Here is a 25146-nt window from a genome sequence, read left to right on the forward strand (position 1 = left end):
AGTCACTGAGTCTACAGAAATTAAGCAGCAAGTTCTCACTGACAAGCACAGAACTCTCCTTGATTCTTGAACGGAATATGGTCTCAAATATACTTTGACAAAATACTCTCTATCCACTTCCCAATCCAATCTCTGACAGAAATATGCTTAAGAAAGTACAATGGAAGTCAAATAGAAAATAGAAATATTTATCTCATATATTTCTAATTACTAAAATTTGTTTATAAGAAGGAGGTCATACTATGAATTTGGAATGACAATTGTTAGAAAACATTTAATGACTTTTTCATAACATGCCCTTATGCTCTATTTTTTATTTTAGTAATATCACAAAAGAAAACTCATATATTGCAATATTTTAAACTTGACTTTCAAAGTAGGGATGAGTAAGCTGAACTTACCAGCCATGCAATTAATGCTCTTTCTTTAAATCAAAGATATTTATCTAAGACCAGTATAACTCTACAAAAAAAAAAACCTATCTTCTGATTATCAAATAACAAGATCATTACCAAGGACTGAAGTCTATAAAGTCGGAAGGAACACTCAGAAGCAAGTGAAAATGGTCTATGTACAAACACACTACACTGCATTCCCATCTACTTGCCAAATAGTCACTTGTGGGGGTGGGAAATTTTCACATATTGTCAATGGATTTTGAAACTCCCCAAGGACACGATGCTTTCCACTTTGGGATTTCCCTTGACAGCCTACTGATTGGGTTTATGCTTCGGAGTTACCTGGAACCCTCTTTGAATTTTAATTCTTCCAGGTCAGATGCCACTTCTTGCTAATATACTTCAAACTAAATGGTAAACTGCATTTTAAATGTAGTAAAATATTTTTACAAAAGTATTATGTTGGATAATCCAAGAAAATAATTTAGAACGGTGCCTGGTATATAGCAAGTATGCTAACAATGAGAATAATGACATTCTCACCTTGTGGTAGGCAGCCACCAAGATGGCCCCAATGATTCCCAGCTTCTGTTATGCATGCCCTCGACAAACCCCTTTTCTTGAGCACAGGCTGAACTTAGCGATTTGATTCTAATGAACAGAATATGGCAGAGGTCGTGGGATATCACTTTCAAGATCAGGCTATAAAATACTTTCACTTTCATCGTGGATTCTTGCACACTCTCTAGCTCCCTCTTGGATCTCTTGGTCTGAGGAAGCCAGCTATCATGTTGTAAATTCCATGCTGGAGCTGTGGAAAGTGCTATGGAAAGGCCCAGATGAGTGAGATTGGAAGCAGATCTTGTAGGACCTGCCAACAATCACATTAGTGAATTTCGAAGCAAATCCTTCAATTCCAGTCAAATTTTGAGATGTCTAGAATCCTGATCAGCAGCTTGATTGCAACATCCTGAGAGAGCTTGAGAGAATCACCCAGCTGAGCCCAGATTCCTTTCCTGCTGAAACGGGGAAATAATATATGTTGTTCTAAGCCAATTCAGTTCGGGGATATTTTGCTATGCAACAGGATAACAGACAGATTTGGAAGTGGGGTGCTGCAGTAACAAAAAATCTAAAAGGCGGGAGCGACTCTGGAACTGCGTAGTGGGCCTTAAGAAGAGTAAAACTGCAAAGTGCCTTGAATACTTTGTTCACAGAATTTTGGACTTTGAAGGGATTGCTAGTAAAGGCATGCATGAAAGTGAGGAAAATTCTGTTGGAAACTGGAAATTATGTAGGGCAGAAGGTTTAACAATACCCGCACTTATGTATAGTTACATGACCTGCAGTCACGTGCAGTTACACGAGAAGTAAAAAATGTACGGAATGAACTGGGTGATTCAGCAAAGGAGATTTTCCAACAGAGTGTTGAAGGTACTACCTGGTTTCTTCTTGCTGTATATAGCGAACTGTGAGGAGATAAACTGACAGAAGGACTACTAAACCAAAAGGAGGCAGACTTGATGGTTTTGAAAATTCTCAGCCTTTCTAGACAGCAAACAATGCTAAAATTAAGAAACAGCTTTCAAGCAAAAATCAATTTCAGGGAACTGTCCGAAGAAAACCACGGTCTAAAGCTGAGACTGAAGGCGTGGCTTCTGAACTCCTTGGTAAGACCTTGGAGATGTGGTGTCTCAGAGTACTACTCAGTCAGATCATAGGATCTTCTAAAAGTTTAGGGATGTGACTCACAGATCCTCTCAATAGGACTTGCGGAAGTTAAAGGGCACCGTCTCTCCCTTATCTCAGCAGAAGCCCAAGGTAGAGAAGGATTTTTCTCCAAGAAATATGTGGGTGTGGTTTTTGTCCAATAGAGTGAGCCCCAACAAGTTTCAGAGGAGATCCACAAAAGTTTCGAGAGGATTTCACTAGCAGGAACACTGTCAATTTGGACTGAAAGGGACTGAGATGGTACTAAATGAAAAAAGGCCATAGATTTCAAAAATTCTACTGGCAAAAAGCAGGCTGAGAAAACCCAGCTGCAAACACATGCTCCTTTTCATGACAAAGGAAGGGTGACTCAGAGAATGGAACAAATAGCCCAAAACGTAGAATAAAGAGCTGTGGAGAATTATTCCTACACCTGGAGACCTCGTCAAGGAGCATGTGTCTAGATGGATTTCAGAACTGCTATGGACCAGTATCTCCTACATACCGTGTATTTTCCACTTTTTTGAACAAGAATATTTAGGCATCTTATACCTGTACCACTGTTGTACGTTGGCTGTGTTGAGGTCAGCTATCTTGACTCTTTAGTTTCATAGATCTACAGATGAAAAAGAGCTGTACTTGAGAAGCTGTACTTGAGGAATTACACTCTAGGAGCTTCACCAACACCCAGATCAAACGTGGATGACTCCTGGATTTTGAGGTGATGCTCACCTACACAGTCAAGAGGATTTATTTTTCATCATCTCATAAAAGTGATGTCTGACATCTGTTCAATTTAACATATTTTATAGCATCAAACCTTTAAAAAGGATATAAAGTCCTTTCAAAAACTCTCTCTTGGGCCAGCCCTGGTGACCTAGTGGTTAAGTTCAGCACATTCTGCTTTGGCAGCCTGGCTTCGGTTCCCGGGCACAGACCTACACTGCTCTGTTAGCGGCCATAGTACTGGCAGTCCACATACTAAAAAAAAATAGAGGAATACTGGCATGGATGTTACCTCAGGGTGAATCTTCCTCAGCAAAAAAAAACAAAAAAAACCCTCCCTCTAAATGTTTGTCAATAGGTTGAGATGAACATGAACTATAGATTTATAATAATGAATCTCACTAATGTAAAACAATAAATTGTTCTACACTAAACAAACGAATCAAGTATTTAACAGCTGCCCAATTTTAATCTATGTTTAGAATATTTATTTTATAGCATCATAGCTATTGTCGAGAGCATACAAGCAATGTTAAAGCACTCTTAAATATCCTGATTTACAGATTTTTTTGTTGTTTGTAACAAAATTCCACTTAAAGAGGGGCTTAAATGAGTGGGAAATGGGAAATGGGATGTTTGACTCTCCTAAAATGATTATATATTTTTCTTAAATTCACTTACTCTCAAAGAAAGGAAATGGTGTCATTCAAATGGTCTGTAATGCCTTATCCTTCAGAACGACAGCACATCTTTTACTTTTCTATTCACTATCTATCCTATTGTGACATTTTAAATATGAAAAATAGTTATAGCAATATTTTTTTAAATGTCATACTGTTATAAAGAGCAATCTATTTCGTGCCCATGTCCCTCCAGGCTATGAGCCTATTCAGTGAGGCTCCCTAGCAAAGGGCAACCACTGGCATGTCCTCTGGATAAGCACTCACAGGCCAGTGAAAACAAAGAACACAAATCTGACATTCAGAAATACACAACATTGTTTAAAAATAGCAACGCCCATTTCTGCTCAGAGAAGCCGGTGCTGCTGGCCTCTAGAGACGGCGAGCGCGGGGGCGGGATGCTGCACTGCCCTGGAAGTCCGGAGGTGCAAGCTCCGTGCTCAGCTTGAGACACATGGTGAGTGATTCATCCACTTCAGGATTGTTCTCTTAGCTGTAAAATTTAGTGTCTGTATCAGATATGAGCAGTTAATGTGTTCCGAAACTTCGGACATGCAGGTACTCCAAACACGAGTTCTTCCTTTACGCGTGCAAAATCTGTACAGGGACCACGGGCTACCAAATACTCGCGTTTTCCCCTAAAATAAACTTCCCAAAAGGAAACTTTAACTACTATCTTGTAAATAAAAAATCTGACTTACATGGCATTAATGGATGGTAACTGCAAAATTTAAATGCAACAAAACAAGAAACAACTATTAAAACTCTAGCTATTAGGCTGTTGGCTGCCTGAAGTCTGCTCTCTTTGAGAAAAACAAATGAGCAACTATATCTAGGAAAGAGATTCTGGCATTAAACTGAGAGTTCCTCCTTGACTTGTCAAGAAAACACTGAAAGGGAATACAAAAGGGTGTTAAGTTTTTTATTACGTGATTCAATGCTATTTTATGCAGCATGTGGATACGACCTAAAACCAACTGCATTGTCAACCAAAATCACCTTCTGGAACAGCAGCAAATGTCCTACACTCCAAAAAGGCTACAGCAAAAAATACTCACACCTGTTACTTCTGTTTCTAAATTTTATCTTGAATCCTCATACGACCCACCTAACCTACTTTTTCAAAACCATTAATATCGTCATGAGAGACGCTAAAATAATTTTGAGGGCAATGGAGTACAATGGAAAGAACACGGGCTGGGACGGCACATCAGGGTTCTAAGCCCAGTTTCATTAGATTTGGCCTTGACCCTGCAAGTTCAGTAACCCCTCTGAGCCTCAGATCGCTCATCCACATTCAAGTGCTGGTGTCCCCGTTAGCTGAGAAAATGCACGTCACGTGCCTCATGCCACACCTGCACACAGTAGATGCTCAAGAAATGTTATGTATTTAAAATAATTCAATTCCTTCAAATAAATTCTCAAAATTCCATTGAACGAAATTCACTTCAGATACCAGTGGCTTGAAAGAAAAACACAGTTTGCCATTTTTCTTTTATAATAAAGTTACATTATATATAACTTTCACTTCCAAACAAAGCTACAAAAACCCACAAACCACTGACTGACGAAAGCCGCAAAACCATTCTGTCCTCGATGATAAAACGAGAACACTCAGTTGTCAAAATGAAAAATAGTAACTCTTCTTTGCTACCACGTAAAGCGCTTTCAGATCTTTTCTTCCCTAAAAAGGGTCAACAGGGTAGAAAAGACAGTGAGAGGGTCTTAAATCAAATACAAGTTTCAGCCAAGTTAGGCACACAGCTCACATTTGGGCCACAACTAATCCCACTATTACCTACTTGATGTGGTAAATTGTGGGCAAGACAAAAAGGAGCCCGATGGCCCAATGCTAATCCAGTCACAGTAGTCCTGTCACCTAATAAATGCAGCTGTACTGTGCTCCAGGATTCGTGCTAGGCACTTCAGATGTGTTAGTTCTAATCTACACAAGCATGCAAGACAGATATTGTTATCCCCAATTACAAATGAAGAAGCCCAAGTTCAGAGGTCACTTGCCCACTCTACATAGCTCTTCTGGTACACACGAGAGTTGCATTCAAACCATACCTGATGCCAAACCTACTCTCCCTTCGCTATTCCCTGTTTCTTTCCTTTTAGGGCATAAAGATGTGAGGCAGAAGCTTTCTCCAAGCTTTGAGAAGTCATAAACTGATATTAGTCCCCTCTTCTCTCTCTTGCTTCTTCTGGCTTCTGTCAAATCCTTTGCATTTGGGTCCACAGCAGCTTCAGTCATCATTTCCCCAACTCAACTCACTCACTCCTTAGGGCATTCACACCTGGTCCTGTGGCCCAGCCCTACAAAAAGTGGCCTTGGTAAGGCAGGAGAGAATTTGAAAAAGTCAAGGTAAGGCTTCCAAGCTACCTGGGAGCTAAAAGCTCACTGATAATGAACAATTTCCTCACGGTCAACCAATATTGCCACGTTGCAATTTACAGGGATGACTGAGGCAGACACACCGTACGGAATCATATATATTTGCGCAAATCGGATACAGTTAACAGATTGCTTCATTAAGTCAGATTTTCAAAAATTATCTAAAATTATTTTTTATTCAGGGAATGAATTTTAAGGCGGGGTTTTACATACAAATTTTACATACAAATTTTCATACAAATAAAAACTACTGAACTTAAAGAGAATTTATTTCTGTTCCATTTTTTAAATGAAACAGAATAAAAACAGCTATTTGATAAACATCTCCTTTTAACTGCAAGATATACTTCAGTGAAGATGTCCATTTAATAGACGGATCTAATTGACGTTTCTAAGTCCTCACTTTACACTTGGAAATGCCTGTCCCTAATGCATACTACCCGCACTTGTGGGGCTGAACTACGGAGGTCTGCAAACACTCTGCTGTACATGGGGGTCCCCAAGAGTCCGAAACACAAGACACTCGTCTGAGCACTGTACACCAGCTAACACTCCTGATCCTCGTGACAACTTATTATGAGCACTATTATCCTGATTATTACATATGATGAAAAGGAGTCACAGAGAAGTTAAGCAACTTGCCCAGGACCACACAGCTGGTAAAAAAAAAAATAGCAAGAAATCAAATCCAAGTGCTCTGACCCCTCAGCCTGTATCCACTACACTTCACTGCGCACCATATCATAGAGGCACATTTACAGGCAGATTAAAATATCACATAGGTATAGATCTACCATAGAGCACCCACTTTATATCAAGAACTGGAGAAGAAAGAATAAAAAAAGCCTGGCCCTGAACCGAAGAACTTTTGTTTTTAAACAAAGCAAATTTAGGGTAGGTTGAAAACAAAGAAGAATCCAGTTCACAATATGCTGTGTTCATGCCCAGGCTAGCCAGCCATCCTGTGTGCAAGGGACACACGATGCAAAGGCACAACTAACTTAGATAACAATGCTGCCCTTAGAAGCATCAAACTTGTTTATTCTGCATAGTTGTAATACACTGCTCTGGAACAGGAGCATAGGAAACACGATATAAACCTTTTCTTGAAGGTTCCTGGTCATCACTGGGAAGACCAAGGGCAGGGCTGCAATAATGCAATCCAGTGTTTCAGGAACGAGGGGCTCTTTGCCTCTACTTTTTTTCAACTTCAAAGAGTCCTCTCTCCCTCCCAGGTCTTATTACACAAGGCCACTGCCTCTCTAGTCGTCACCTGCCTCCTCACCTGATGTGAAGCAAGGAGAGTTAATCAGCAACCATACTAAGTTCCAAATTTAAATTGTCAGCAAAGGCCCTCGTCCGGGTTAAAGTACTTGGATTTCGGCCACTTTACCCATTTTCTTTGATGTTCATTTAGGTACAACAAAAGGAGGTGCCTGGCTCTAAAACCAAATTCCACCAACTGCAACACTGTACCCATGACAAACCTGAGACGAGAAAGAGACGAAGCATTTTACCTCAAACAGGGACTGCGATGATAGTAACAGCTAATCTTTAATTAACAGCACCTACTATGTGCTAGGTGTGTGCTAGGAGCTTTATAGATATTATTGTATCGCACAATACCTCTATGAAATAGGTCATTCTGATCTCCATTTTATAAATAAGAAAAATGAAGCCCCAGTTCACACAAAAAGTTGCAGGGCTAGAATTTGAATCACATGCTCTGGTAAAAAAAAAAAAACCTCAATGTCTTTGCTGCCAAGGAGGTAAAGTGAATGTGTGAAGTGGCTCAGTTTTATGATTATAAAGCTGTGCTTCTCAGCCTTGGCTGCACACTGGAGTACCTGGGGAGACTGCCAGGTGCGTTCCACCCCCACAGACTGTGATTTAATTGGTCTGGGAGCCGCCCAGGTGATTCTAATGGGCAGTCAAAGCTGAGAACCAGTATGTTCAGACACAGAAAATGGTGCACGGCCTCCTGAAAGCAGTTTTTTAAAAAATGTAAAGGTTGATTAAACACTGTGCTGTTCAAAGGCTGTAACTACTGTCTCTGCCGCCAGTATGTAACCTCTGCCCCACTCCTCAGAATAATTAAGGTACAGTATGAGTGGGACACAGCCAGCCCTGGTGGTCTAGTGGTTAGGCCCCAGTTCGTTTCCTGGTCAGGGAACCACACCAAACATCTGTTGGGTGTCATCCTGTGGTGACTGCATGTTGCTGTGATGCTGGAAGTTACACACCAAGTTATTTCAAATACCAGCAGGGTCACCCGTGGTGGAGAGGTTTCAACGCAGCTTCCAGACTCAGATAGACTAGGAAGAAGGACCTGGCGAAAAAACTGGCCATGAAAAGCCTGTGAATAGCAGCAGAGCACTGTCTGATACAGGACGGGAAGGTGAGAGGATGGCACCAAAGACCAGGCAGGGTTCCGCTCTGCTGTACACAGGGACGCTAGGAGTCAGAATCAACCAGATGGCACTGACAACAACAAGTGGGTGGGAGACAAATAAACAGGTAAACAGGCTGGCAGACATAGAAATTTGTTTTTAGTGGAGGGGAGGCTGCCTAGTCTTGGAACTTCCCCATGTCACCCACCGACCACCATCTCCTATTTATGGAACAGTTGTACTGCAAAATGCACTTTGAGTTAAACATTACCTACTTTCAAAATACTCTCTGGAGTACAACCCTTTCTTAAACTGAAGATGACCTAAATAGGTTCACTTAACAAACATACACCTTCAGATTATAGGGCCAAACTACTTAAACATTTCAAGAGTCATATTTTTTAAAGAAGGCAACTCATAATTTACTCTGATCTTAATCCAAGCCGGGTCAAGAGATCTCACGTAACTAAACAAGTCTTAACAACGGAGTCTAATGCCCTAAAAACAAATCTATGCAGGTGGTACATGGCACTGCTGAGCAAAATGTCATTTGTCATTGGAAAGGGGAAGCAAAAGCTGCATACCATCAGAAAGTCTTCATTAAATAGCCTGCAGATGTGAAATCCAAAATAAACGCTACAGAAGTCAATCGTGAACCCACCAAAAAGAAGAAGAAACTGTAGCCTGCTTGGGACATAACTTCATGCATAATCACACTGTAATTATTGCAGCAACACAACTCAAGAGGAAATGGCAAAAGAGTATATCAAGAAACGGACTTTACGCGCCACTCATTCAAACTACCTAGAACATTTTTTCATCTCCTGCTGCAAAGCAGATGTGGGTTTTTTTCCCCTCCCCAAAGCCCCGGTGCATGGCTGTATATCCTAGCTCTAGGTCCTTCTAGTTCTTCTATGTGAGCTGCCACCACAGCATGGCAGTTGACAGATGGGTGGGGAGGTTCTGTGACTAGGAAATGAACCAGGACCACTGAAGCAATGAGTGCACAACTTTAACCACTAGGCCATCAGGGCTGGCTTATTTGGGTATTTTAACGGTCTCCTATTACCATTTACCACCATTCTCCCCCACTACCACCACCAAGAGAAGGTAAATAAAAGGAGAACAAAAACCTAGATTGATTTTTCCAAATGGCATACTGCAAATAAAGGCCATGACTCAGAAATCAGGGCCTCAGTCAATGAGTTCCACCACCGGCAGTTGAGTCAACTGTGTTATTCGGGCAAAACATTTTGTCACTACTTTGGTTTTTTTCAAAAAGCAGAGACAGAAAAGTGAAGCCTGAGAAAGCGGACAAAAGCGTTTGGGATTAATAGTCTCAAAGTTCAGGCTAAGTTTGTTTGTTGATTGAATAACTCATATGAGTGCCAGGCACTGTGCAGGGCTGAGGATATATTGGTGAACGTGACAGCGCCTGCTCTCGTGGGTCTCCTTAACTGAGAGACCGAGGCACCAGCCTCATAGAACCCACCATCCACACCTCTTCCAGCCATGTGTGTGAAAATGCAGTCGTGCCACTCTACAGTTAGACAGCAAGTTTTCCCTTTGGTCTAAAGGCACTGAACTTCACAGGGAAACTTGCTGGTACCTTCTAAGTAAGTAAATATCCATACTTGCATGCCAACAATAATTCAGGGGTAAATTTCAACAAGTTTAAAGAAACAAGTTTTAAACCTAAGATGGTATCAAAACAAGTTTTCCCTTTAAACCAAGCCCAGCTCGCATATTTTCACTGCCTGTGGCTATGCAGCTTCAGGAAGCTAAAAATACTCCCGTACTAAGTTGGGAAGAGCAAAGAAGCAGCAGCAATCAGCCGTACATCATTTTCTCTCACTTAAAAAAATTCTTTTACTAGAAAACACTCAAAATAGCTGAAGCAACGAAAAGGCATCTGTTTTATATTTGTATACACATACACAGACAGAAACATCCATCCAGCTTGTATCTTCCTAGTAACATGAAATAAGTATATTTGCATTATCAGCAAAGACCGTCAATATTTCACTACTCACAGCTTTTTGCTATTATTCTTTTGGTTGGAGAGAGGGCTGCATAAGTGAAAACTAGCCAGGAGTACAAGTAAAAGCTTTCAAAAAATATGTATAGCATGACTATGCTCTTAACAAGACCACATGGTGCTTACTTTGCAGTCATGCATCATTTATGTTTCTGAAATTTACATTAAAGGAGATTCAAAAATAGAAGGAGAGGAGCTTTAAGTCTTTCTAAAGGTCTTGCTCAAGTTGTGTTTGCTGTGTCTGGCAAAGTGAAAAACACAGTTTTGTCCTCTTGGACCTCTCAGGGCTAATTGTAAAACACACACACCCCTCTACCTCGGTGAAAAAAACTAAAAGTTACTCAGGAAGACAAATAAACTTTTTTTTTTTTTTTCCCCAAAATATACCTGCAGGATGGTAAACAGCAGTGGTGTGGATTTCTCCAACATCTCTAAACTCACCCTATTAAGTCAACAGAAACTAGCAGGTCTACGTTCCACGCGACTGGGCCATTAGTTTGGGCTGCTGGATCATGGCTTAATTTCCCTTGAAAAAACAGCCCAGTTTGAGAAATCTCTGCCAAACTCCCCATTTCTTAGGCTACTGACAAAGTCAACTGAAAAGCAAATACCTAGAAACCAGGAAACCATGTCCCTCCGGGATGGGCTGGCAGGAGCGGAGGGAGGGCTCCCGGTTTGCCTGCCCGGACTGCAGCTGGGCCTTTGACAAGCGCTGGGGTAAAGGGCCCCTTGCGCACCCGGCCGGCCGACGCCCCGCGGGCCCAGGGGCTGCTGCCACCACTTTCAAACGTAACCTCCGGAGGAAGCGGGAGAATGGGGATGTCATGGCCCCATCATCTCCCAGACACTCCGGAGGCCCGGCGGCCCGGCTCTGATGTCCCTGAAGGTCAGAGGTGGCACCCGCAGCGCCAAGGGCTCACCGAAGCCACTTTTCCAGATGCGCGGGAGGCGCGGGGCAAAGTCAGCCACTGGCCGCGCACGTCCCGTTAACCGTACCTTGTAACTGGGCGGAAAGGGACTCCTGGTGCTGCTGGTACTTGAGCGCCACCGCCTCGGCTTTCCGCAGCTGCGTCTGCAACTCGTAGTAGAGCATCGCGCCGTAGAGGAAGCCGACCACCACGGTGAGCAGCAGCAGCGTCTGGAAGATCCGCTTCTGCTTTCGGGAGCACATCCCGTTTCCCATAGTCCTGCCTGGCCCCCGCGCCGCGGCCGCCCCGCCGCCGTCCCGTCCCCGCTCGGTCCCCCGCTCGGCCCGGGCGAGCGCTCAGCAGCGGCCGCCGCAGGAGGGGGCCGGACGCAGCATGAGCAGGAGGCGCGAGACACAAAAGCGGGGCCGGAGGGGAGGTGACGCCCGCTCAGCCCCCGCGCGACGCGGGGCGCGCGGCCATCCACGCCGCCGGGGCAGCCGCCGCCGCCAAACTTTTGCGAGACTGGCTCTCCGCGGGTGCCCGGGCCCCGGAGGGGGCCCTCCGCATACTTCTGAGCGGGCTGTCCGCGCGCCGGGCCCCGCACGCCGCCTGCCTTTTCCCTCCTCCCCACTTTTTGGCCCGGCTGTCCCTGGAGTCCCGCCCCGGCCGCTCCCCGCCCCCTCGCGGCGGCTCCCACTGCGCGACTTTGTTGCCACCAAAAGGAGGGGGTGCGCGCCCAACAAAGGGACCCGGGCTCCAGGCGGCCCCTCAGCGCGCGGCCCAGGGTGGGTGGATGGGTGGGGGCCGGCCGCCCCGGCCGGGTTTGGGGGACAGCGGACCGGTGTCACTGATGAGGCTCCCGAGCCTCGGCAGCCGCCGCCGCCTCCCACCCAACTTACGTGTCACCCACGGCCCCGCTATTCTGGCCAACGGGATTCCGGGAGGAAGTCCCACTCGGGCTCCCCGCTCATTGGGCCCGTCCGAGCCGCCGCTCCCTCCCTTCGGGGAGGCACTGCCGGGCTTGATTGGACGTCTGCGTTGTCCGTCCGGCCCCGGGCCGCGCCTTCCCTCCCCCCGCGGGCGCCGGCTGGGGGCTCCGTGGCCGCGCGACCGCCTGGTGCCCGGGGCGCCCACGTGGAGTGCGGGTGGTGGGGAGAGGCGGCGGAGCGAGGGCCGGGGAGGTTGGAGTGCACTGGGGACGTGTCTCGGCTTGCAGCTGGGCGAGGTACTGTGCGCACGTGTGTGTGGGTTTGTGTTCTAGCACTCGGAGCGCACGTGGGGAGAGCACTACAGTGTTGTAAGTGGGAGAGGATGTATGGGAACAACTGTGTACACTCCACCGAGTACCCTTTCTTTCCCTCCCTATCCATGGGCAGATGCTGCGGACACACGGGATAGCTACATCGTGGGCGCAGTCTTCGCAGTAGAACCAGAGATGCCTTGCCCGCTGAGTCTTGCCCCATCCAGCGTACTAGGGTGGATGCGTGTGTGCCCACAGATGGCAGGACGCGAGTCAGGACTCGAGCATGCTAGCACGCTAGACTTACCGCTCAACTGCCCGCGTGGATTGGGGAAATCAGTTTGCCTTTGGCAGAGAGGAAAGAAATGATCTCATATTTTTTCCCTGGCTGCAAAGAGAATAATTTAAAAAGAAGTCTTACAGGCTGAAATGAGCATGCATTCATTTTGTCATACGTATTGTTTCATTGGTCGCAAAAGTACGTCAGTTACATTGCTAAATTACATTTTAAAGTCCAGCAAAGATTCCCTATGTAAAAACAAGTAAACAAACGTAATATCCACAAATGTCTTCAAAGAAAATCTGTAGTGCTTTTGTTCTTTCTGTGTACTTGAGGGGGGAAAATTGAGGTTATGCATAAATCATCATTTTATTTCTGCCCTTGACCTGAATTCTCAGAAAGTAAATTTAATTTCTCAGATGCCTCAGTAGTGTGGAATTTATTACATACTCCATAATTTTAATGATATAGCAACTGGATTTTAGTCATCACTATCACTAATGGCCAGTGAGTGCTCAAAATGAGGGTAGAGCTGTTTAGCCAAGTACAAACAAGGCAGTCCCTGATGCAGATTTTTTTTTTTTTTTAAGGAAGATTAGCCCTGAGCTAACTGCTGCCAATCCTCCTCTTTTCGCTGAGGAAGACTGGCCCTGTGCTAACATCCATGCCCATCTTCCTCTACTTTATATGTGGGACGCCTACCACAGCATGGCGTGCCAAGTGGTGCCATGTCGGCACCCCAGATCCAAACCAGCGAACCCAGCCCCCGAAGTGGAACATGGGAACTTAACCCCTGCAACGAAGGGCCAGCCCCTGATGCAGAATTTTTTCAAGTGGACTCTGAAATTAAAGGATGCTAAAAACCGTAAAGTAAGTTGAATTTACAGCCTGTGACATTTATACTGCGGTGAAAACTAAGTGTGCCTGGCATGTGCTTTTCCCTAATAAATAATAATTTACATTATATTGCTCAAAATGCTTTCATTTACAGATACGCTGTCTCACTCATCACAGCCAGGCTAAGTATTAGGCTTACATTTTAGTAAATAAAGACACCAAAGCTTATCAAAGTGACTATGATAGCTCTGGGACCCTCTGGGTCATGCACAAAGTTAGGAGCTCAGCAGAATTAGAATCCACGTCAGAATCCTCCCCTTTCCATCTCTTTTTCTTATAGAAGCCAGGTTCTCATTCTTTTTAAACTAGTCTATTTAACAAATTGTATCTGGTCCATTAAATGAGAACCAAGTTTAAAAAGCAAAAGATCTAAAGAAGTTTTAGAGTTTTGTTCTGTCACGTAAATACTATATAGCCTGACTTGTTATTGAACCTACTTCTGTTTAAATTTCCCTCTTTCTGTCTGACTCTTAGAAATTGAGACTGGATAATTCCTGAAACCTTACTAGAATTCCTCATAACTAAAAATTTTTACCATTGTCAGTGTACAGTTTGCTAAATAAACTCTTCCTCCAAAAAAACTACCATAACTGCTCTGGAGGAAATGAAGGTTTACAGCAACAATTGTTCCTGCCCCACACTTGAATAAAAAGTTATCCTAGCCACAAAAGAAAAAGAAATTGTACCAAGGGTTGGAAAATTATTGCTCATATCTTACACAGTATGCAGTATTTAGTTGTATTTCAGAATCTTTGGGAAATTCATATGCTTCCGGAATACATGATTACTCATTTTCAACCTCTGCTTCTTTCCGATCTGATTGCAGACTCCGAAGGTATTCTTTGCCTAAAGCTGCTGGCTGACTGCAGAATAATAATAAATACAGGCCATAAAACACAACTCAATATTTTAGTCATAAAATTTGAAGGAGAACAAAAATTATTACCTGAACTTATCTATTATTTCAAATTCAAGAAGGGTATGTAGAAGTACATAAAATCACTAATGGCAGTGTCTTTATAATATTACTTTCCCAAAGTGAAGTATGCTGCCAGTTTCTTGAAAATATCAGCACAGAGCTTTTGAAAGGCCAACACTGGGGAAGCTATCCGGGGCCTATAAACTGAATTTGCCTAACATTGCCTTTGGGTAGAGCTTGTGATAGATGAGCTATTTATGCTGGTCTTGCTAGGTCTGTTGTAAGTTTATTTTATTTTTGTTTCTTTATCACTTAGAAAATACTATTAGACAATTATATTCCTATATGCCATATATTTAACTCGATATAATTTAAAAATTGTAAGTCCTGAGGAATTTCACCAATTTAATATTTTATTTCTAAGGCAGGAAGAAATTAACTTAAAGAGATTCAAGGTCTTACATTTGAGAAGGGCTAAGGTAACATTTGGAACCTTAGTATTCTCTCCAGTTTTAGTAAATTTGTCATTTCAGTAAGATTTGTTCCTTTTCAAAATAGAGGACGGCAAGAAAAATACAGTTGAGGGATACAGCTGATGTATTATTTGTAAAAATAGATAATTTTAAATTAATAATGTTCAAGATGCTAGAGTAAATAATTTCCATTGTCTGTGAAATTTTTCATTTAAATCTCGAATTGAATTGAATTGAATCTCGTTGAAATTAATTGAATCCAGTATTTTTTAATTTGCAAGAGAAATCAACACTTAAGAAAAGATAATGAATGTTAAATAAAATTTTTTAAAAATTTCTAACTGTGTGTGGTGATGGATGTTAACTAGACTTTTTGTGGTGATCATTTCCCAATAAATATGTAACATATCAAATCATTATGTTATCTGCCTGAAACTAATATAGTGCTAAATGTCAATTATATTCAATAAAAAAGAAATAAAATTTTAAGCGGTGTTTCAGTATTCATAAACCACAGTTTTAATTTTTTCATGTGGAAATTGCTGAAATCAGCTATCCTTTTTCCTCTAGGAAACTTTACTCATTATCTCTGTTTTTTTTTTTTGCCACTTCACCATTTGCTGTCACTTAATTAACACACACTCTTGGCTGCTTGCCACCTATACCTAACCTGTTTGGAGGGGTAAAGAAACCTACCTTCAAGGTATTCTGTCTTTTTGAAGGTTCTGTGAGAGATATCTGGAAACTCCTTTTTCACAAAATTTTGCTAATTACCTGGCGATAATTGTTAACAGATTAACAAAGTAAGAAGTAGCTGAACGCACAACAAAGCGATGGAAGCTCACTCAGTTTGTCTTGCTTTGGTCTGTCTCTAAACTGCCAGCTTGATCATTTTGAACTATTCAGAGTTAAAGGAGAGTAAAGGGGAAAATAGATGACTACCCATTATTTGTAAAATGCTTTTCAATAAGAGAAACCTCACCGTCAGCACCACCAATAAATATCTTTTGGACATAGACTACATTGATAATGGAAGAAATGATCTAGAAGGCCCTACTTGCTATAAGATGTGTAGCTAAACTAAAGACACAGGAACTATCATTTCAAATTCTTTAACAGCCTTCTAAAGCAGGACCATCTAGCATACCCTAAACTCTTCCAAATTCTAAGGTGGGACAAGAAATTATTTTGAACTTGTTGCTTAATGTTTGTAATAGCTAGCATGTTTAGTTTCCTAGGAATGTTAGAATGAATAGAAAGGGACCATATGTGAGACTCAGAAGAGAAGTGAGCTTCCCAAATCTTCCGTTGGCTCCTTCAGGCAGCTTTTCACTAGCTCGCTCCCTTCAGTAACTCAGAGACTTCAGGTAAGCAGAGACCAAGGAAAAGATCAGTGGCCAATGAAACATGACGTTTTTAATGTTTCCCCCCAAACATATAGTTTATTGGATTCCTTTGTATAAAAGACATTCTTGGTTTATCCACAACCATTTTAAAGAGTTAGTATTATAATTTTAATATGTTATATGATAGGTATTTATAGTAACTTCTTAATTACCATGAAACATGGCTGGTCATGGTTATGGTATATCCAATGCTAAACCCTGGGTCAGAAGTTCAACATTCAATTTCAGAACTATTCTTAAGGGGAATCATAATCTGCTTCATAAACATTCTTTATGCTCTGGTTTCCAGGAACATTTTGAGTCAAAACAAAGGGACTATCAATGTGTTTACTTAGAAATAAAGTAGGGCAAACTTTCAAATAAAAAATAATAAGAATCAAGTTGCCTCAGCATTAAGTCCTGCTCAAATTAAAATTGTGAAATAGAAACATTTGTCTTGGGTTACTCTGCTCTTTCTTGTTCTATTCTCTAAGTCAACTCTTCAACTCCTGGCATCCAACATCCTAGTTATCCCCTTTGGTTTCCCAGAATCCTCATCTATGACTATGCCTGTCACACCCCACCACCCACTCACATAGACACACACGAGACTTTCCTACTTGAAGACAAAGTACAGTAATCTAAAATCATCCTTCCTGAAAATGCCTATTACCGTCCTTTCCTTTTCTTCAAGTAACCACTTAGTTAAAGGAAAGCAAATTGGATATATTAATTAATAGGAAGATATTAAAGCATGCATTATTAATTTATTATTCCTCTCAAGAATTTTGTGGGAAAATATGTTAAATCAAAAGACTGACCTCTAATGACATAATCTTAGACAGCCTGGTAAGTAAATGAGTAATAACTGTGGATAGAAGCATTTGACTTTTTGCCAATTAGTTCCTGATTCTCCTGCCCAGTTTAAAAGGGTTAGAAACATTTAAAAGGTGACTCAAGATGCCTGCTGCCAGGGTACAAATCCCACTTAAGTCATGAACTATCTCTAAGGTCAAGAGTAAGTCAGTAACTGTTTGAACCATTAATTCTCTCATCTATGAAATGGAAGGGGTAATCTTGTCTGCCCTGACTAGCTCCGAGACAGTTGCTTCAGAGAAAATAAGCCCACAGGATTCAAGGGAGAAGCAAAATGCAGACTTCATTTAAGTAAAGTTGAACGTCATAGCAGTGTTTGTTGTCATTCACCTAAATTTGTACATTTCTGGAAAACTATAGTTGATTTTTTAAAAGATCAGCTTCAGCTACCTAATTTAAAATAATTTTCCAATCATTTTTATCAATTGAGCTTCTTTCCTTTCATGGTTGTGAAGGGGTAAATTATGACTTTAAAAGAAAGGAATTTTCTTGTAATACACTTATTCAAGCCAGATTTCTAATTCCTGGGTTATAATTATGGACTAATGTTTTCATTATGCTTTAAATCTCAACAATTTTTTGTCAGTAGTTACTGTGTGCAAGGCCCAACGCAGGGAGGGAAGTGGAAGGCAGGGGATGTGATGATGAATGAACCACGGACCCTCTCTGCGAAGAGCCTGCAGATTTGGTACTTATTTGTTTAAAGGCTAAATTGAAGCTCTGGTTGGAAACTAAATTTCTCAAGGAGAAAGCAGAGTGAAGAAAGAAGAAGCCTCATGATGCAATCAAGATATTTCTAGAAAAGGAGGCCTCTTAGACAAGGCAATTGGGACAAGCTAATCAGTAGAGCCAGTAAAAGCTGGGAAAACGGAAGTGATACATAGACACTTTGAAACATGTAAATGTACTTTCCTTTAATTCTCTTTTGATGTGGGGCCAAGGCCTTTGCTTTACATGTGTATCTGTTGTTGGTTGGAGCTCAGCTTCATCTTTTAAGCCATAGAGCATCATTCAGATTTCAGCTTCAGCTTTGTAGAATGGTGCTAGAACTTAAAGACGCTTGCATGCTAAGGTGATTCCATATAAAATATCTCTAAATTTGAAGGATTTTTTTCTTGGTCTTGTTTTGCACCTAATTGACTGCAATTTCTCTTTAAGCTACCAGCCATTGTGGAACTTTTCCAAAGCACTCATCTTAATTTTCACAGAAACAACTCTTCTTTTCACTCTCATATTAATCTAGTTTACATAATATTTGATTGTTACATAATTAAAACAGCAGGTGCAATTACATGAACAGTTTTTAGAACAAACCGTTGGTCTCTGCTAAGCATACAGCACCGTAGGTGTGCACAGGCCAATTCGAGATGAGTTTATATGCCAGGGGTCTTCAGCCCTTTAGTGTGGAGGGGGAAAGAGTGATTTACAGAGAGAGGAAGAGCCTCCCCTCATCCAGTGAGTGGGTTAAGTGGAGGTAAGGGCTTCTCCTGTACAATCAAATGAATAGTGAGGGAAACAAAGGAATTGGTGGTCAATAAAGGTTTGTGAGGGAAGTAACAGGGCAACCAAAGGTATTGGGAAGTGAATCCTTTGGAGAGAGAGGTAAGTGTTCATTGATAGGACTACAGAGAAAGCAAGTTAAGATAAAGCCTAGAACAAGGTCATAGAGTGAACTGATGAGGGGTGGGGTGGAAGATCGCAGTAGGCTGGGGAATAAATGGGTAACAGGTAAATATCAGAAAAGGAGAGGTCGGTCGGGATAGACTCTGCTTTTGACGTGTTTGGCAGAGAAGGAAGATAGATTGGGTGGCGCTTGAGGAAGAAACTAGGTTGAGAGACAGTTTGGTTTTGGGGTTTTTTTAAAGAATTTATGGAAAGGAGCTAGTAGAGAGGAATAGGTTAAAGATGTAAAGTGCTACATTTAAATATAGTTTCTAAGAAGCAAAGAAAAGTCTGCCTCAGTCATTAGAATGCATGGAACATTATTCCTTAAGGCAATGCCCTAGTATAGTTCATTTTCCATCTTAGAGGCTAGTAAATTATGGAATCAATGGTCTTAAGAGCTACCAAAAAGAAGAAAATTGAAAAGCCTGCCTGGCTAATTGAAAAAGAAATTTGTTTGAGGACCTAAGGTGGTATATGCTTGTATTAATTCACTTTGATTAAATGTGTACACCCCCCCAAAATGGGCATGATTATATCATAATATCCCAAGTAGTGAATCTATAAAACAATATCTATTTATTTAAGAAGAGAAACCACCTCTGCTTTGAAAAGAGTAACTGGTCCATTTAAAAGCATTTATGTATAACCATTAGATATGATGTTTATGAAGTAGTTTATGACATATGCAAATGTTTCATAATGTTAAATGGAAAAAGTAGAACATAAAATTCTATAAACAATATGATTACAACCATGTTAAAATACTTCTAGAAAAAATAATTTGTTATATCTTACTACTTTTAAGTAATTAGATGGAGAGGAAAAAAGGAGGATATTTTAAATAGCTCATGAAAATCTATTAATTCCCCTCAAGATAATACTTTCTACTCTTTTGTGGTTTTTAACATTGTTGAGCGTATCCTTGATCATAAGTTCTGTTTTTTTATAAGTAGTGAGTTGACATTACACTACATGTAAAAGGAGGGCAAAATCCCAAGCACTGGGCTCCATTCCACACATTTCCCCCCTCGCCTCTCTCTCCCACCATCAGTAATCAGTTAAGCGCACTCTCCCACTGAGTGACTTCCATGTGACTTTCATATTCCCCTCACCATTTGCCTCTACCAGTCATGTCTAGGGCCGTGCCTGGTACACAGGAAACACTGAAGACCTTTTTCCTGAGTGAGTATATAAACTTGGCACACAAGATGTAATCTATTTTTGATCTCTGCCTTATGTCAAAATAAATAGAGGAATTCACAAGATAAGTGTTAAAGAGAGAGAGAGAGAAAAGAAAGAAAAAATTCTAGAGGAAAATGTAACATAAAATTTATCTGATTTTAAATGTAGTACAACTTTCCAAGTAGGAAAGCATTAGAAGAAATCACAAAGGAAAACAAATAAATAGATTGGATTACTGGAAAAGCAAAATTGTTGCATTTCAAACAATACTAAAAAATTTAAAAACAAACACATACAGAGAATATTTGCATGGATTAAGCAGATTGCATAAGTTACATAGACTTTAAATTATATAATTGTATGTGTATTGTTTAAAAAACACTAAGCTAATTAACAAAAAATTGCAAAGTTCATAAACAGATAATTCGCAAAAGATAAAGAATCAGTAAATATGTGAAAAAATATTCAATTTCAGTAATCAAAGAAATAAAGACAATACTAATAATCTCATCACTAGTAAAATTAGCAAGGTTTTTGGAAAGTTTACATTAAGATTGACTTAATGTGGTAAGAAATTTTTAAAAAATATATGCTGCAGGGACAGCCCTGTGGACAAGTGGTTAAGTTCTCACGCTCAGCTTCAGCAGCCCAAGGTTTCACCAGTTTGGATCCTGAGCACGGACATGGCACAACTCATCAAGCCATGCTGAGGCGGCGTCCCACATATCACAACCAGAGGCACTCACAAGTAGAATATATACAGCTATGTACTGGGGGGCTTTGGGGAGAAGAAGAAGAAAAAAAAAAGATTGGCAACAGTTGTTAGCTCAGGTGCCAATCTTTTAAAAAAAGAAAATATGCTGCAAAGGGAACTATGAATCAATACACATTTTCTGGAAAGTGAATTGGCAATACAGATCAAGCACTGTAAAATATTCATGCACTTTGATTAGTAATTTCCCTTCTAGGAATCTATTCATAGAGAGTAATCTAGTACCCAAGAAAACACTTTTGCATGCAAAGATAATCAGTACAAAGCTATTTATTGTAGAAAAAATAGAAACAACTAAATGCTGAACTATTGGGAAATAGTTAAATAAATTATGATATAAATGGTATATAAAGAGTAGAATATTCACCAGCCATTTAATCTGGTTTTCTAGTTTAGGATCCTCAGAAAGGAACCCTGAAAAAAGGATTTGTGTGAAGGAGGGTTATTAGGAAGAATTCCTATGAAAAATCAGTATAGTAGCAGGAAAAATGGCCAACAAGCAGTATCATAGAAAGTAACTTTTGTCCAATCTCTCAGAAGAGCTTTGGAGAAATGTAGATCATATCTCACTGTTGTTCCCATCAGGAGCAAGGGAGCTGGCATGTTTATATTCCTGCTCCATCGAGTCATTAATTAACAGCTGGGGTGAGGGGAGTAAATTTGTTGGTGCCACTTATGTAAACAGTAATCTTTACTACACATATTGAAGATTTTGTTCTTATGGTCTTTAAACTAAATCAGAGCATAGGGCGTTGCTCCAGTCTGTGATGCATATCCAGTAAAACAAAAGACTATCAGAAACTAAGACCAGATGTCTGCCCCACCTGGAGACCAGCCACTATATGACTGGTCTGTAGTCTTTGTTCTGTAAGATGGTTCTTTCAGATGTTAGTCCTCCACCTTCCACCTTGCTAGCAAGCTGTAATAAAACCCATTCTCTCCTACCTCTCTACTGTTGGCTTGTGGCAAGTAGAAGACCTCCTCCTTTTGGCAGTAAGAAATTCCCGGGAATTTTCCTGCCCTTCATGCACAAAGAGCAAAATGGCCTCAGCAGCCTGAGTCACAGGTACTGGCTGTGGGCATGAAAGCACACTGGAAGCCTATGTGTGAGGAAAACAGTAAAGATATCCATGCAAATGTGAGTGGAGCACTGATGAACCTGCTAAACTGGTGTTTTCAAAGAATACTGTGTGATCTGTTGAGTGCTAAATGAGAAAAAGCCCAACAACTATATAAGGTGACCAGGTTTATGCTACAGTCTGAAATGACTAAAAACCTGTATAACATATGAAACAATGGTTTAGAAATAAGACATCAGACAAAAGTAATCCCAGAGAGAGAGGAAACTGCATGCCTGCTCTAACTACTGCCCGGAGAGAAGGCTGCAGCACGGAGAAGGAGGAGTCCAGGTGGGGCACGGCCATCTCCCTAGCGGAGGAGCAGACAAAACTGGGAGACTGAAAAGACGTTTTACGTTGGGGGAAGCTGGGTGAATGGTACACGAGAACTAGTTTTGCATCTTTTCTGTAAGTCTAAAGTTATTTCAAAATAACAAACTTTAAAAATCCCCAAAAAGGAAAAAATATACCTTGAGAACACTAGTCAAAAGAAAGATGGAAGGCCTATATTAATATTAGACAAAGTAGATTTCAGAGGAAAGAACATTATCAGGAATAAAGAAAGTCATTTCACAATGATAAAGGGATCAATTTATTGAGAGGGCATAATTAACCTAAATGTTTATCCACCTATGAGCGGGGCTTTAAATACAAGAAGCAAAAATTAACGGAACAAGGAGAAATAGACAAATCCACAATTACAGTTGGAGACTTCGACACTCTTCTCTTAATACTTGACAAAACAAGTAAAGATATAAAAGACCTGAACAACGCTAACAACCGACATGACCCAATTGATATTTATAGAACATTCCACCCAACCACAGCAGAATCACATTCTTTTTAAGTACACATGGACCATTTGCTGAGATGGACCATATTCTGAGACAAATAAGTCTCGATAAATTGCAACCGTATCATGTATATTCCACTTATATTTGATGATGAGGTGTTGCCGGGCATGCCAGCTTTATGGTTTGATGGGTCAGATAACACTCAGTTCATGATGAGCAGCTCAGGCTGCACAGTAACTTGGTGGTCTTTGATTAAGCCTTCAGTCTCTGCTAAGATCCACTAGCAGGCCAGAGTAACACACTCAAATGAGTAACATGGTGCCTCCCAAATCAAGAAACCTACTAGGCATTGTGCCTGTTTTTCGTTTGTAGGAGGGACCAGATGCAACAACTTATCCTTCATCTTAAAAGGGTTATTTTTTCATGCCCCGTACCACTGGTTCCTTAGAAATTTCACTGAGATAGAAGGCTGCTGAATTTTTGTTGGATTTATTTTCCACCCTCTAACATGCAAACGTTTAGAGTAGTTGCTACTTTTTGCTCACTAGGTCCAATCAGCACAATGTCATCCGTATAACGGACCAGTGTGACATCCGATGAAAGGGAAAGGTGATCAAGGTCCCTACAAATTAAATTATGACATGGGGCTGGTGGGTTGATATACTCCTGAGGTAGGACAGTGAAGGTGTATTGCTGGCCTCCTCAGCTCAAAGCAAGCTGCTTCTGGTGGTGTTTATTAAAGGATAGCCAGGAAAATCATTTGCCAGATCAACAGCTGCATCCCAGGTACCAGGGGATGTGTTAATTTGCTCAAGCAATGAAGTCACATCTAGTACAGCAGCTACAATTAGAGTTACCACCTGGTTAGGCTCATAATAGTCCACTGTCATTCTCCAAGATCCGTCTGTCTTCTGCAAAGCCCAAATAGGTAAGTTGAATGGGGATATGGTGGGAATCGCCATCCCTGCATCTTTCAAGTCCTTGATGGTGGCACTAATCTCTGCAATCCCTCAGGGAATACAGTATTGCTTTTGGTTTACTATTTTCCTAGTTAGAGGCAGTTCCAGTGGCTTCCACTTGGCCTTTCTGACCATAATAACCCTCATCTCACAGGTCAAGTAGCCAATGTGGGGATTCTCCCAGCTGTTGATTATATCTATTCCAGTTACATAATCCAGAACTAGAAAGATAATGACAGGAAGGATTCGAGAACCCACTAGGCCAACTGTGTGAGGGAACTGAACTAAAATTCACAGACTACTTAACCTCCATAAGCCCCTCCTCTGACTGATGGATCACAGTGATGTTTCAGGTCTCCTCGAATCCGTGTCTGATGAGAGCCAGTATCCAGTAGCACCCAAAAGGTCTGATTATTTCCTTTTCCCCAATGCATGGTTACCCTGATAAAAGACTGTAGGTCCCTTTGGCAAAGGCTTGGAGAAAGATTTGTGGCAGTGTACTGGGGTCCTGCCTCAAGGTGACCCGGCCTCCTCTCTATTCAAGGGGTTCTGGGTCTGCAAACTGATTCAAGTCTGGGAATCGGTCGAGAGGCCATGACTCTGTTTTTTATGATTCAGGTTAGACTTTCGTTCACTCGATCTAAAACTTTTCTGCTGACACAGATCAAGTAAGAATTTAATAGGCTTCCTATCTATTTCACCTCTCGGAACACCATGATCAAACAACCAATACCATAGGTCTGTGTGGTTCATACTATTCTGACTGCTGAATGACTCTGCTGATTGCTGCTGGACCCTGCTGTCCGTCATGGTAACTATGCTCACCTTGCCTTCAGTGGTTGCATGGTGCCACTTGGCCCCTACAACCCCAGGATCCAACACTCTCGTTGCATTTAGGTTTCCTGATTCAGTGACTGCAGTTCCCACCATAAGGTCTGGCCTACAGAGAAGAGTGATTGTGGAGCTCTTCAAGGATGCTGGGGCTCCACTCACAAATTCATTTCTCAAAGTAGCAGTGAAAGATATGTATGTCTTCTTGGCTCTCTGGTATGTCTCCTGGTATGTCACTTGGACTCTCAATGTGGGTGAATAGGTCTTAAATTAAAAATCCACTAATTTGACAAATCCACACTCCAAACTCCCTAAGCCTTTGAATTTCTTTCTTTACATTAAACTGAGGCAGGTCCAGTGTTTCTAGTTTGCTCACAGTGGTCCATGTTTCATCCAATCAACCAAAACAAATATTAGACCCCTTTCCAACTCCGCAAGCTACAACATCAGATCCAGAATCTCTGCTGAGTAAGCCCCTGTTGATAATTTTGGCCTGATCCAATTTTG

General features: G+C 41.4%; 1 protein-coding gene, 1 long non-coding RNA gene and 1 pseudogene across 14 annotated transcripts in view; 1 reads left to right on the forward strand and 2 right to left on the reverse strand.

The window, feature by feature from the left end:
- GOLIM4 (golgi integral membrane protein 4) overlaps positions 1 to 12169 on the reverse strand; it is a 74783-nt gene extending 62614 nt beyond the window's left edge. For all 13 annotated transcript variants that reach the window (XM_070242572.1, XM_070242571.1, XM_014732733.3 and 10 more), the window contains exon 1: positions 11337 to 12169. In XM_070242572.1, the coding sequence (XP_070098673.1) occupies positions 11337 to 11523 (187 nt within the window). In that variant the 5' untranslated portion in view covers positions 11524 to 12169. The remainder of the gene's footprint in view (positions 1 to 11336) is intronic.
- Positions 12170 to 12338: 169 nt separating this feature from the next.
- Positions 12339 to 15546, forward strand: LOC111769059 (uncharacterized). Its single transcript, XR_011428747.1, has 3 exons — positions 12339 to 12473; positions 12625 to 12966; positions 13359 to 15546. It is a non-coding gene; the product is annotated as an uncharacterized lncRNA (long non-coding RNA).
- A 6750-nt stretch (positions 15547 to 22296) lies between these two features.
- Positions 22297 to 24618, reverse strand: LOC138918940 (uncharacterized; annotated as a pseudogene).
- Positions 24619 to 25146: the final 528 nt, after the last annotated feature.

Source organism: Equus caballus, chromosome 19, assembly GCF_041296265.1.
Source record: "Equus caballus isolate H_3958 breed thoroughbred chromosome 19, TB-T2T, whole genome shotgun sequence".
Lineage (NCBI taxonomy): Eukaryota > Metazoa > Chordata > Mammalia > Perissodactyla > Equidae > Equus > Equus caballus.